The sequence below is a fragment of the Malaya genurostris genome, chromosome 2 (genome assembly GCF_030247185.1).
Source record: "Malaya genurostris strain Urasoe2022 chromosome 2, Malgen_1.1, whole genome shotgun sequence".
Lineage (NCBI taxonomy): Eukaryota > Metazoa > Arthropoda > Insecta > Diptera > Culicidae > Malaya > Malaya genurostris.
Window position 1 is genome coordinate 282,462,625 of NC_080571.1, and position 13,294 is coordinate 282,475,918.

Genomic DNA, 13,294 nt, shown 5'->3' on the forward strand with positions numbered 1-13,294 from the left:
TTTTTCGGATATACAGAACTAGTAAATAACCAGTTCTATTTAGAATTCCAACATAAACTGTTGAAATTCGCTGGAAATTAACAAAACGGCCTACCTTAGTCAGCATCATCTATTCCTCTAGCTGGAGTGTAATGAAATGGCTTAAGTCGCCTAAATTTTACACTAACACATTCATAAAACGAGCGAATATTCAATGACATTTATAATGTCACTGTCAATCAGGTTGATCGAGCAGCCAACTCAGGCGAAAATTCTAGCACTAAACCGATCGAGTACTGAAAAATCATGCAGTCGAGTAAGAATTCATTACGCATTCCGTCATTTCGATAATGTGGGTACCATCTTCGAAAAAATTGAGCGGTGAGAAAATTTTTGAAAATCATACCTAAAAACATTTTACTATCACGGGTAAAGACTCCGTTAGAAAGTCGGTTTTTTTCAGCAATGGTTACGCAGCTAGTTTTTCATTTTTTAATCGACACCCGGCCGTATATAATGAAGAGTAAGGCATTTTTCATGCCAAAAACCGATTTGATTTTGATGAAATTTTGATCTTTCCCGTCACTCATCATATTTTGGACAATCCCCTTTCTTTAACTTCTGGTTTTTAAATTAGAATTGAGGGCAGTTGGATGGATTAATGTCAGAATCTATTCCGTTGTCTCAATTCCACTACTTTAGCACTTCTCCGCTGTTGTGACAGTTCCCTAAATCAGGTTGAAACTTTACAGACCCATTGTGAGCTTTCATTTTCGAAAGAACACGCTTTTTCACGTACTTCTACTTGCACATCCAAATAAAGTCTTGTTCATCAAGAAAACAATGGGTTTTTGTCCGCAGCTGCAAATACCTAGCAAGCTCATAAATTGTGGCTACTTTGAACTGAATCCTTGCGTCTTAATACCGGCTGGGATGAACAGTAAAGGAACAGATTATAGAAAAATTAACACAATGAAATGAGACAGGATGTGATATTTGGGCAGTGAAGAACCAACGAGGCACGGATTCACATTTTTCTCGTGTTTATTAATGAGTATAGAAACTGGGGATAAACTGAATTTCGGTAGAATGATACACCTGAGATGACACTTGTTCCGATTAAGGTAAAATTCTAAACGATATCTAGCTTTTCTACAATGACTGTATCTAAATACATATTCGAAACGATTGAAACTGTCGCAGTCTTGTGAACTGAAAATCGAGGGAACACTATCATTTGTTTGTGTGAATGACTAAGGAATAATGCGACCAGCTACAGAATGCAAATGCTTTTTTGCTTTCGTACATAACATTTGGTTGTGTAAATGGAACAATTCGTTAAAATCTATCTACAACTAGACAATCCCAGGAGAGGTCGAGGTTGGGAGCGTTTGACTAAGGTTTTCCTTTAAGGTTGATTACATTCTGATTCTCGATCGCTGCACATTTTGAATACGTTTAGGTTATTTGTTGTAAAACATCACACTACACTGATAAATAGTTGAAACATGTCATGTGAACATTTTAAATTTCATTTCTCGGAACGACGCCTTCAGTAAGGCCTTCGTACTATTCGGCAGCTTTGGGTTCTTGGTGGAACTCAGCTGTTAATTAGTGATTCAGTTTTTGAAAAAAAAACAAGCAAAACTAACACTTTTAATATCCGATTATAGTAAAACAAAACAGAACTTTTGCGCCGTATATACTTTTTCAAGAACTCAAAAAATCGTTGTTTAACGTGCGGAATTTATTACTAATGACAATAATGGTGACTTTTTATCCACACTTCTCTTGATTATAAAATAGAAAATAACAAAACGGTGCTAATCAAAGGATTCTAGAATGAAATAAATAAGTATAATCTCTGCCATTCGATTTCCGAACACGCTTCCGCTGCCCGATTAGTCAATATTCAACGACGATAGTCGTTTTTCAACACTGAAAAAATGATTGTTCAATTAACGACGGTTAACAGTGAAAGAAAAAAAACAATCCGAAACACTCACGTGATTTCAATATCCTGAAAGAGGTCTCCGATCCAACCCACCGAGATGCAGTAATGCTGGAACAGTTGCATCAGCAGTTCGGCCTCGTCTAGCATTTCGATTCGTTCGATCCGGGCACGTTCTGCGGGCGGGATGCTGTTATAGATTTGCACCATATCCCATGCCCGTGCGCCATGCCAATTACAGTTCAAGAATCTACCCGACAGTTAGAGAATGAATTTTTGTAAACAATAATTTCTCAATTCATGCAAACCTGGAAATCTGTGTTTCCAACGAAAGACAAGACTCGACCCCGGCCAAACTGCAGCCTCGCTGTCTTAAATTATTCAGCATGACATCCCCAAAGCGATCGTTCATATTGACCTGTTCGTAGTTGACAAACACCGCCGACTGGAAGTTGGCGGCAAACCACTTCAGCAGATTGCTACTGTTCTGTGGTTCAATGTAAACCAGCACACATTCAGCTAGGAAAATCGTCGGGATACTGAAGTCCACTTCAGATTGCTGCATTTTGATAGCCAGTTCGTCAATATTTCGCAGATCGACCCCAACGATGTGGTAGTTGCTAGAGTGTAGATCAGTCGGACTCAGGCGAACTTCACCGTCTGAAACAATAGACAGGTTATTTTTCAGTTTTGATCCTACCCATTAAAAAGTGCAAAATACCTTCGACGTGAATTTTCTCTAGCAGATTTTTATTTCGCTTGATTTGATAGCATTTACGTGATGTCACCGCAGGGAAGTCTAGCTCCACGAAGTTGGTTATCATGTGGCCCGATTCACGCAGTCTCCAGTACAAGGTATCGAAACCACAACCAAGATTGATAATTTGGCACTTGTCACCGGTTTTCTGTGAAAGCACAAACGCTTTACGGTTGAATCGGCACATATGTCACATATTTTCAGTACGGGTCTTCCGCACCACCGGCATTTACCTTGAAAAACTTTTCGATGCACATCTCAATACCCTTGACCCGGGCAAAGTAGCCTCGATTGATCTCGGGAGCTTTTCGATCCGGGCTGCGCACAAAATATCCTAGATAGTCGTCCTTCCAGTAGCCCATTTTAACAGCGGATCGTTTGCAGTTGCTAGCATCGTCGTTGGTCGATATGACCGCTTCATCGCACGGATGAAACACTTGCGGCTCCATTCCACTGGCAAGTTCTGTAGCTGTAAACGACCGGCGGAACTCAGAAGAATAGGAGAAAACCGACTATGTGAAGAGGGTACACTTTCCTGATGTACTTTCGCGAAATTTTCACTAACAAAAGTGCGACCTTCGGTTTCGGATTTTTTTTGTTTTGATTATTTGACAGTTACACAAGTGAACTCGTGAACAGCGTTGCCAAAATACCAGATTTATCTGGCCATTGTTAGATTTTTCTCGCTTCGACAGACACTCCAACCAGAACTTTTCCCAGATTTTCCAAATTTCACCAGGTTTTGTCAGATCTCACCAGGTCTTTACGCTTTTGGCCTCTAGATGTGGTGAGACCTCATTTTTGTTCACTGAAAATGAACCTTTGTCAAAATTTCCTTGTACATAGTTAGACACAGACAAATCCAGATAAATTTTTGAGTCAGAGACGGATTTTTGAAGAAAATAACAGGGCAATTCTACTCGTGAACCTAATAAAAAATGATAACTGCAGTGTAACGAATGTTCATCTTACCGGCATAAGGGAGGTAACCAGAGATGCCAGGTAAAAATTTCAAATATCTGCAGACAGGGTCTGTAAATCTGAAAAAAAAATCTGCAGTCAGCAAGTATGTCTTGCTGGCAGCAATTTCTCTCAAAAGTATGACACGCAAAACTGACTTGGCGAGCAAAAAGAAAAAACAAATCGGCAGACCTGGCATCTCTGGAGGTAATTGATGTAACGTACACTGAAAAAAATCGACACCTTGAACAGAAGTGTTTTACACTTAATTTCGCCGCATTCGTCTCGGCAGACACTTCAAATGTCATCGTAAGTCTCTTCAAATCTTATTCAAATGAAATCATATTAAGTTTTATTGGTAATACATTTAAGTTCCACCCACCAAACAGCAGCTAAATTAAAATGTTTAACATTTAGAATTCAATTAGTTTGACACTTATGGGAGTTTAACATTAGCGTTGACCGATGCAACAGCCGGTTTAGTAAACAGACTTAGTCTTGTACAAATTGGTCAAGATGGTACGACTTAATAGGTCGATTAATATGCCTACAAAACACATTAGAATGTGTTTCAAAACTTAGTAGCAAAACTAATCGGTCGAATTTCAAGAGCCCGATTTCATCGGCCAACTAAGAACTGTCCAATATCCTACGAGGTACATTCGAATTGTCATAGAAATGTATATGAACTGAGGATATGTCAGTTAAATAAATTTTCATATTAGGTGCAAAGGGATTTGAAATTCAAATGTCATCATTTAGATATTGAGCTCTAAATAATGTGTTGAATATAGTTTATTAAAATATATTTGATCACATATTTTACATATTAAAATGCAGATGTCATATTTGTTAATCGCATCACTTAAGAATGGATTTACGGATTTACATGGTTCTTTTTTTTTTTGCTTGATCAGTTTCTACCCCCGCCGGGTTCGTACATAAAAAAATTAAGAAAATTTGCCGGAAAAGTGGAAAAAATTCATAAACTTGTTTTGTACGGACAATGGAAATTTCCACTGAGAAAAATCTCCGGCGCTTACTAGTTCTACGATAGGTGTTTGGCGCATAAAGAGTTGCATAAATGTTTGACCAACGAAGAAAAGAATACTAGATCGTTGAAAAAAATTTTTGGCGCGTAACGAGTTGTTTGGTGTGAATGTTTCACATGCATACTTGATCCATGTGATTCCTAACTTTGAGCCACGTGCTTAATTGGGTATCAAAATTATTGCTTGCTGAATGAATTAATAGCGAAATGCAAAGTTTTGATATCGTTCACCAGTTGTTGGATTGCGTTTAATGAAGTTAGATGAATAATATTGGTCATTATGAGCGTGAATTTAACAAATTAGAAAATTTGTGATTGAATCAATGTTTTCATTGATTTTGCTGTAGAAGCGCCAAGGACAAACTAAGAGAGTTCAAGATGGTTACCATAATGGATTGAGACTGCTATTTTCTATTACATATTCTGTGAAGAATGTTGAAATTGGAAAGATCAATATCAAATTAAAATTTATGCGTCGTCTCTCCAAGCAACCAAAAGTTCCACAGTACCTGAAAAATATCCACTTTATTAGAGCTTAAAGTACGCGTGACACTTTTTAGCAACTTGAACATACAGAACAAGTACTGAGAATATTTTCTCGCTGTTTAAAAGCTGTACAAGGAATTGCTTCAAAGTTTGTTTTGTTGCGTTGGGTGAGTATGAATAATTCCTTTAAAACAGACTGTTCAGAATACTTTGTATTCTGTTTAAGCCAAATTATTTTTTACGAGTTTTTGATTATATAGGCTAAACACAAATTGTAAATATATATTACTCTACCGAATGAACAACTTTAGAAGAGAAATTCTTCAACATTGTGTTAAGTTTATCAATACAAAATTCAGGTTAGTGAGCTTTTTTATCGATTATCGGAAGCAAAAATCACATCTGAAAGAGAAAAAGTCTATTAGGGGCTGTCCATAAAAGACGTCACAATTTTTTTGACGATTTTTGACTCCCCATCCCCCCTTTGTCACAAATTGTCACAGAAGCAAAGACCCTCCACCCCCCCTATGTCACATGTCACGAATTAAAAATAAATAAAATTCATCTCAATTCATTCTCAATATGTATGACAAACCATACAAACATTAGGGAAAAATCGATTTATTACATGCTGTCATTAGATAAAAAAATATCCCAAAAACTACAAAATCATCGGAATTATTTAATAATATTTATTATAAAAATAACAAAAGTATTTGGTTGGAATTGATGAAACATTTGAATCATCTGTTTTATTCCTTCTAGGGGTACACAGATATATTATTGTTTTAGGTAAAGAATAATATTTCCTTGGTGTAGTGCATAACTTAAGTTAAACCGTTTGAAGGCATCTTTTTTACTCATATTAGGCAAAATTTATTAATTTCGCTAATTTACTCGCTCCTCCGTGCACTTTTGCTGATCACAACAGAAATGATTTCCTGCATCATTCATTTCCGAATTTACAAGAAGAAGCTTTTACATCAACAAATACACGTTTTTCTATAGAATGTAAACGTTTATTGTGGGGTTTTTTTTTCAGAAAATAGGACAAAGCAGTAATATAATTAGGTATTTCAAAAATGCGCTCATTGAAGATATTGGACGTCACATTCCAAACCCCCCCCCCCCCCTTCCCCCTGTCGCAAAAGGTCACGTTTTATGAAACACCCCCCTCCCCCTAGCGGCGTGACGTCTTTTATGGACAGCCCCTTATGTTGAAACCATTAGAGAGAGATCTCTGTTCAGTGCATTGACTCCATGTATTATGCAAGGTGAGGGGTGAAAATAAACAAAAAGAATCACTTGTTGGTACGCTGTTTGGAAAAGGCACCGATAATTTAATGAATATACTTGCTGTGTAGACTTTCTAAGATATGTGATAGAAAACCAGATTCAATCACTCCCATAGAGATTCTTGCAGCCATTTTATTCGACACTTTTATTATATGTTTGACATTTAGCATTACCGCAATTGTCGGACAATATAAGGATTATCGAAAAAACACAAGGGGCTAATCACTCTAAACTTTGTCTGAACTCAAACAAGTTTTACCGGGAGTAAAAAGGTTTAGCAGGGATCTAGCTGGATTAGAATGGGATTAGATAAGTTTAGCCGAGATCTGGAAGAGCATTATTTTGACATAAGAAGCTGTCAACGTAGTATTTGTTTCTTTTCTGTTTTTTTCTATCTTTTTACAACTGCTCAACGCAGCAAAGACATCATATTAACAAGATATCCAGCTCTCACATTTCCCGAACAAATCATTGGCAACATCCTTTTTTGTGAGCATGGTGCCCTCATCGAATCTCGTACATAGAAGTAGAGGAAGGAAATATCAAATTCGTGCGCGCCAAATTAGCAGCACTGCGCACCTATACAATTGAACAATCCAATCAGCGTGGTCACCACGAGATAGCGTTATGGTGATTGTTTTGACATATTCCATGTATTTAGAAAATTTTTTGACGAATTTTTCAATTTACTTGAGTTTGAAAGAATGCAGATGGCAAAACCTTACAAATATGGGTAAGAAAAACGATTATTCACGTCTTGTCATCAAACATATGATTTCAAATTGTCCTATACTCTTGACAATCTCGGATGAAATTTGAAATATTCAGTTCACATACAGATTTGATTTAGATGATAGAACATTAGTAAATAGACTAGTCATAAAACTTTTGATCATAATTTATCAATTAATCTCAAAATCCAACCCAAAAAACAAAGAATATCCCAGATATGAAAACAGTACCCAACCTCATTTCTTCGAATTTGGTATTTCATGTTACGATTTCTCCATAAATATCAATCAAACTGTGTGGCATGCTTCAACGCCAGTGTACTGGGAGCTTAACCCAACTTCGGTTGTGAGCGTAGCGTTCGGCAGCACTGCCAAAAGCGCCATTTTTGGAGGAACAAGAATCCGTCGAGCTTAGTTCACTTCGCGCCCCAGACCGCATAACAGGTAAGAAGCTTCATCGGGTCCAGAACTCAAACAGGACACAAAATGGAGGTTTCATCTACAAACCGAGATAAACTCGGTTTTGCACATTGGCGATCCTGCCAGTTATTAAAAAAAAAACTGTTAATAGAGCAGTGAAAGTGTGGGAATTGAAGCAACGAATATAATCGCATGATTGCAAAATATAAAGCTAAGTGATACCGCAAAATCAAATTGCTACCAGTCTAGCGAGGCGGATCGGGACGTCCGTTTCTATTTTTTCACATTACCTGTGAAACGCCAGTAGTATAGTTAAAAGTTAAATGGCGTTAAAAAAAGCCTAAATTGGCGGTTCGGGACGACCGCATTTAGTCAACTAAATTATGCATCAATTACATGTCTGCTTTACATGCCGCTTGTGCGAGTCGGGACAACCGCATATTGTTTGATAATTCAAAATAGTTTCGCTTGGTTATTCAAAACAAAATGATCGCCAGGAAAACGAAAAGTATTTGATACTTAGACGATAGTAAAATAGAAATTAAATTACTTGTATGTAAGAAACGCTGCCCTCTCACTAACGCAAAATGTTTGCCTAATGCCGGTTATACTAAAAAAAAAAAAAAAACAAGTAATATGCTCGCAAAAAAAAGTTCTGCTATAGGTTATTTTAAACACTGCATCTGAAATATCATTTCTCCTTTACGCAGCTATTTTCAGCATACAAAACCTTGTTTCTTAAACAAACTAGTTACGTGTCCACATTTATTTATAATTACAGGTAGAAAAATTAATTACTAGGTCTATTCTGACAAGTTCATTTTCAAACAATGGATAGCGATGGGAAATACGTTCGTATAAGGAAAGATTTTGTAGCTTATTCGAGTGATGAAGAACTTGAACAAGAAGCTAGCCATAACAGTATTGCAGAAAGCAACAGTGAAAATTGTGACTCGCGCAGCGACTGTTCTGAAACATACAGCGATCATAGTCAATGCCCCGTTATCGATAGCGATTGTGCTGGTCAGCAAGACAGTGAAGACAGCAGACTTTCTAGAGACGAAATCAACGACCCAGTGATTGCTCGTACTACTGACGGAGAATCGGATCCACAAACCAACACGAACACTAACACCCAAAAAGGTGATAGCGACCGCATGCAACAAATAGAAAAAATATTGGCTGAACTTACTAAAGCATTCAAACATTGTGAGTCTAACATGCCGACTAATCGTCAAACTGAGCATAGTTGGGATTTCAGCGGTGAAACATCTAAGCCTCAAAACTCATACCCAAACGTTCGTTTGGAACATATCAATCGCTTCCCAAGCGGAATTCGTCCCAATCAAATGTTGGCTGAATGGTTCGAGTTCATTGAAAACTTTGAGGTAGCGATGTCATTGTACAATGCAAACGATCCTGTATATAGATCAAAGTTACTATATCTCTCCCTCGGTCAAGAGCTACAAGCAATTGTAAAGGCTGCTAACCTGCGGCCCGCTTTAATAGACACAAATTGCTACAGAACATTTGTAGAAAATATAGAGAACCACTTACGCTCAATGACAGACACGGCTGCTGAACACCGGGCATTTCTCAGTATGAAACAGGAGAAAGGCGAGTCTACGGTTGCGTTTCATGCTCGGTTAGTTAGAAATGTGAAACTTTGTGGTTATAGTGTTTGTGACCAAAATCGGTTTGTTCGGGCACAATTGCTTGATGGTCTGAAAAACAAAGAGTTGGTAAAAGCGGCACGCACATATGGACACGACACCAACTTCATAGTGCAGTCATCCACTCGATATGAGGCTTACGAATCGGAAATAACTCAGCAACCAATAGACCCGAATGTTTTCGAAATTGGTCGAAACCATGGATATAACAAACGAAGCAACCAGTGGATTGACAACAGCCAATGCAAGTATCGCCGAATGAATCAAAACTATACGCAAGATCATCGATCTAGTTACATCGATCGTGGAAACAGTTACTTCAAGCAACCTAGTGGCCTGCATCTCAACACTCAAACACGTGGTCGACGATCACGGTGCCCAAGGTGCAACAATGTATTTCATAAGAACCTTGAATGCCCCGCTCTATCTAGAAAATGTAATGCCTGCGGCCAACAAGGACATTTTTCGGTAACATGTCGATCAAAACGCCTTCGACCGGTTGAGCAGAGGGAGCTATGTGGTGAACCTTCTGGCGATGAAATTAGCGTCGACTCAAAGCAGGTAAAGTAATCTGTTTTGATTTAAAGTGAAATTCGAATGTCAAATACACGCTTCCAACATATTCTTGTATTCTCATGTTACCTTCGTAATCCCTTTTAGAATATAAACGCTATGAGTTTGGACGAGGCATTAATCGATTGTAGTGTCGCATCCTGTAAACCCATTCGCTTTCTCATCGATTCGGGGGCTGATGTAAATGTCATCGGTGGCAAAGATTGGTTGAATCTAAAACGTGAGCTCAAGGCAGATTCAACAGAACTCGAAATTATTCAACAATCTCAAAAACATCTACATGCTTACGCTTCTACTCAACCAATGCCAATCGAATGCATATTCAAAGCGAATGTTGAGGTATTAGGTGCCGAAAAACCTTCAGTTATCGCATTGTTTTACGTTGTCCCGAACGGCATAAGATCACTTTTAGGTAGATCCACTGCTAGTGACTTGAAATTGTTACAGGTGGGAATGAGTGTGAACAGCGTTAAAACACTTGACCACATTTTCCCGAAAATGCCGGGTGTATCAGTTAAATTCAATGTAAACCAATCGATCACTCCAACCAAGAATGCATACTATAATGTTCCGGCAGCGTTCCGGGAGGCAGCACGACAAAGGTTACGTGACATGGAAAAACAAGGAATAATCGAAAAGGTTACGGCTGCACCTAGCTGGATTAGTGGTATGTCAGCCGTAGCTAAAGGTAAATCAGATTTTAGGCTTGTCGTAAACATGCGTGCTCCAAACAAAGCTATAAACAGAGAGTACTTTCGATTACCATTAATAGAAGAAATGCGTATAAAGCTGCATGGGTCTAAATTCTTTTCCAAGCTAGACCTTAGCAATGCGTTATACCATTTAGAACTTGACGAAGAATCGCGCGAATTGACAACGTTCCTCGCTGAAAACGGCATGTATCGTTTCACTCGGCTAATGTTCGGAGTTAATTGCGCTCCAGAAATCTTTCAACGGGAAATGACTCGCTTGTTCATAGGCATGGAAAACGTGATTGTGTACATAGACGATATCCTCGTTTTCACTAAATCCTTAGAAGAATTAAGGATAACTGTTAGAAAAGTGCTGGAAATTTTGCGAATCAATAATTTAACACTCAACAACAATAAATGCGAGTTCGATAAAGAGCGTATAAAGTTCCTTGGACACCAACTAGATGGTGAAGGTTTTCATATTGATGAAGAGAAAATCAAAAGTGTACGCAATTTTCGAGAGCCCTCAACTATTTCAGAACTTCGTAGTTTTCTCGGTTTGGCGTCTTTTATTAGTCCATATATTAAAAACTTTGCAGACTTGTCTCAACCACTCTGGGAAGCTACAGTAAAAAAGACATGGAATTGGGGAAATGAACAAAAAAGCGCATTTCAGAAGATCAAAAATCGCATAATTTATAGCACGATCGCTCTCGGATTCTTTTCGGATACTGATAAAACAATCCTATATACCGATGCTTCCCCGAATGCACTGGGAGCTGTTTTAGTTCAGGAAGATAGCGATTGTAAACCGAGAATCATCAGTTTTGCTTCAAAAGCACTAACAGCAACTGAGCGAAAATATGCTCAGAATCAGCGGGAAGCGCTAAGTGCAGTATGGGGAGTGGAACACTTTTCATACTTCCTTCTGGGAAGACAGTTTACTCTACGTACAGATGCTCAAGGAGTAACTTTTATTTTCAACAGATCAAGAGAAGAATCAAAGCGGGCTCTGACTCGTGCGGACGGCTGGGCACTCAGATTAAGTCCATACAGTTACGAAATTGAATATGTGCGCGGCAGAGACAACATAGCCGACCCATCTTCTAGGCTATATGATGGGGAAGACGAACCGTTCAATGATGACATCAGTCCATGGGAAATAGCGGCGCTCGAAGCCAACGCTGTAAACATTCTGACTGAACAAGAGATCGCGAGCGCTACGCTAAAGGATGAAACACTACAACGCGTAATAATCGCTCTAGAAACAGGGCAATGGTCTGATGTAGATGAAAGGTACAAAAAGGTGAGGGAAGACCTATCTATCCGGGATGGTATTATAATGAAAACGGGATGTGCAGTCATTCCAACTACGCTGCAGAACAAAGCTCTCGAAATATCGCATGAAGGGCATCCGTCGATTGCGAAAATGAAGAGTATAATCAGACAACGCGTTTGGTGGCCAGGTGTAGCGAAAATGGTTCAAAAATGGGTAGAATCATGTGAAACGTGTGCTATAAACGGAAAACCAGAGAGACCCACCCCGATGCAACGGATGTTCGCTCCAAAAGTTGTGTGGGAGACAATCGCGATCGATTTTAACGGTCCTTATGTGATATTTGGAGGTATCTCAATTCTTGTCGCAATAGATTACAGATCACGATATCTGATTGCTCGCCCCGTAAAGTCCACGAGTTTCGAATCAACCAGAAAGGTCTTAGAAGAGATTTTTGATAAGGAGGGATATCCAAAGAATATTAAACCCGACAACGGGCCTCCGTTCAATGGTACAGATTATAGGGAATATTGTGCAGAGCGAGGTATAACAGCACTGTTTTCCACGCCCTTGTTTCCTCAACAGAATGGACTTGTGGAAAGCGCAATGAAAATAGTCAACAAAGCAATGAATGCTGCCGTATGCGACAAAACGAGCTACATTGATGAATTACGACAAGCAATACACGCATATAATGCTGGGGCCCACAGCATTACCAAATTACCACCCGAGGAAATTATGTCAGGAAGGAAAATCAAACGTGGATTGCCGTTGATTAACTACCAACGAGTTCCAATTGACGATAAAGCCTTGGACAGCATGGATCGTCAGGCAAAGTTGATTGGAAAACATAGGGAAGACTATCGAAGAGGAGCACGAAAATGCCGTGTGAAAGTAGGGGACACTGTGATCATACAACACCAGACGCGGAGCAAAGGCCAGCCCAGATTCTCGTCTAGAAGATATGAAGTGATGAAAGAAAACAACGGCAGTTTAGTCCTCCACAACGAAGACGGACAAATCATAAAACGGCACGTCTCACAAACAAAGAAAGTTTTCAACTGGCGGGATCCTAATACCCTAATGCCTCTTTCAAACTCGCAACACGTTGATTCTTCGACTACAGGAAATCCCGCAAGAAATTTTCAGTCAATTCGACGCGGAGATCGTATAAAGAAAACGCCCGAATACTTGAATTCATACCTTCGGACCATTAAAAAAAAATAATGCCATCTGTCCAGCCAATACCTAAAACGAATAAAGCAAAAAATCTAATTAAAATTAATGCATTTTACTATACCTGCCAGTTATTCTTTTCCAGATAAATAAATTTCTCGTAATCCAGCAATTTTCCTCTTCTTGATTTGACATTCTAAAATATTTTGTTAGAACCCGCCGGCCGACAAGAAGCCATTCCTTTGCAATCAGCATCATCACACCTCAACATGA

At 38.8% G+C, this 13,294-nt stretch overlaps 2 protein-coding genes across 2 annotated transcripts; one reads left to right on the top strand and one right to left on the bottom strand.

The window, feature by feature from the left end:
• Positions 1–1,005: 1,005 nt before the first annotated feature.
• Positions 1,006–3,299, bottom strand: LOC131430323 (leucine carboxyl methyltransferase 1). Its single transcript, XM_058595201.1, has 5 exons — positions 2,921–3,299; positions 2,652–2,835; positions 2,239–2,590; positions 1,986–2,180; positions 1,006–1,917 (listed from the first exon to the last, which is right to left on the bottom strand). The coding sequence occupies exons 1-5, from the start codon at positions 3,134–3,136 to the stop codon at positions 1,881–1,883; spliced, it is 984 nt and encodes a 327-aa protein (XP_058451184.1). The 5' UTR covers positions 3,137–3,299; the 3' UTR covers positions 1,006–1,880.
• A 5,162-nt stretch (positions 3,300–8,461) lies between these two features.
• LOC131429244 (uncharacterized) lies at positions 8,462–13,019 on the top strand. The gene is made up of 4 exons (XM_058593291.1): positions 8,462–9,687; positions 9,736–9,865; positions 9,965–12,739; positions 12,972–13,019. Exons 1-4 carry the CDS (start codon positions 8,462–8,464, stop codon positions 13,017–13,019), a joined length of 4,179 nt encoding a protein of 1,392 aa, XP_058449274.1.
• The last annotated feature ends 275 nt before the right edge of the window (positions 13,020–13,294 follow it).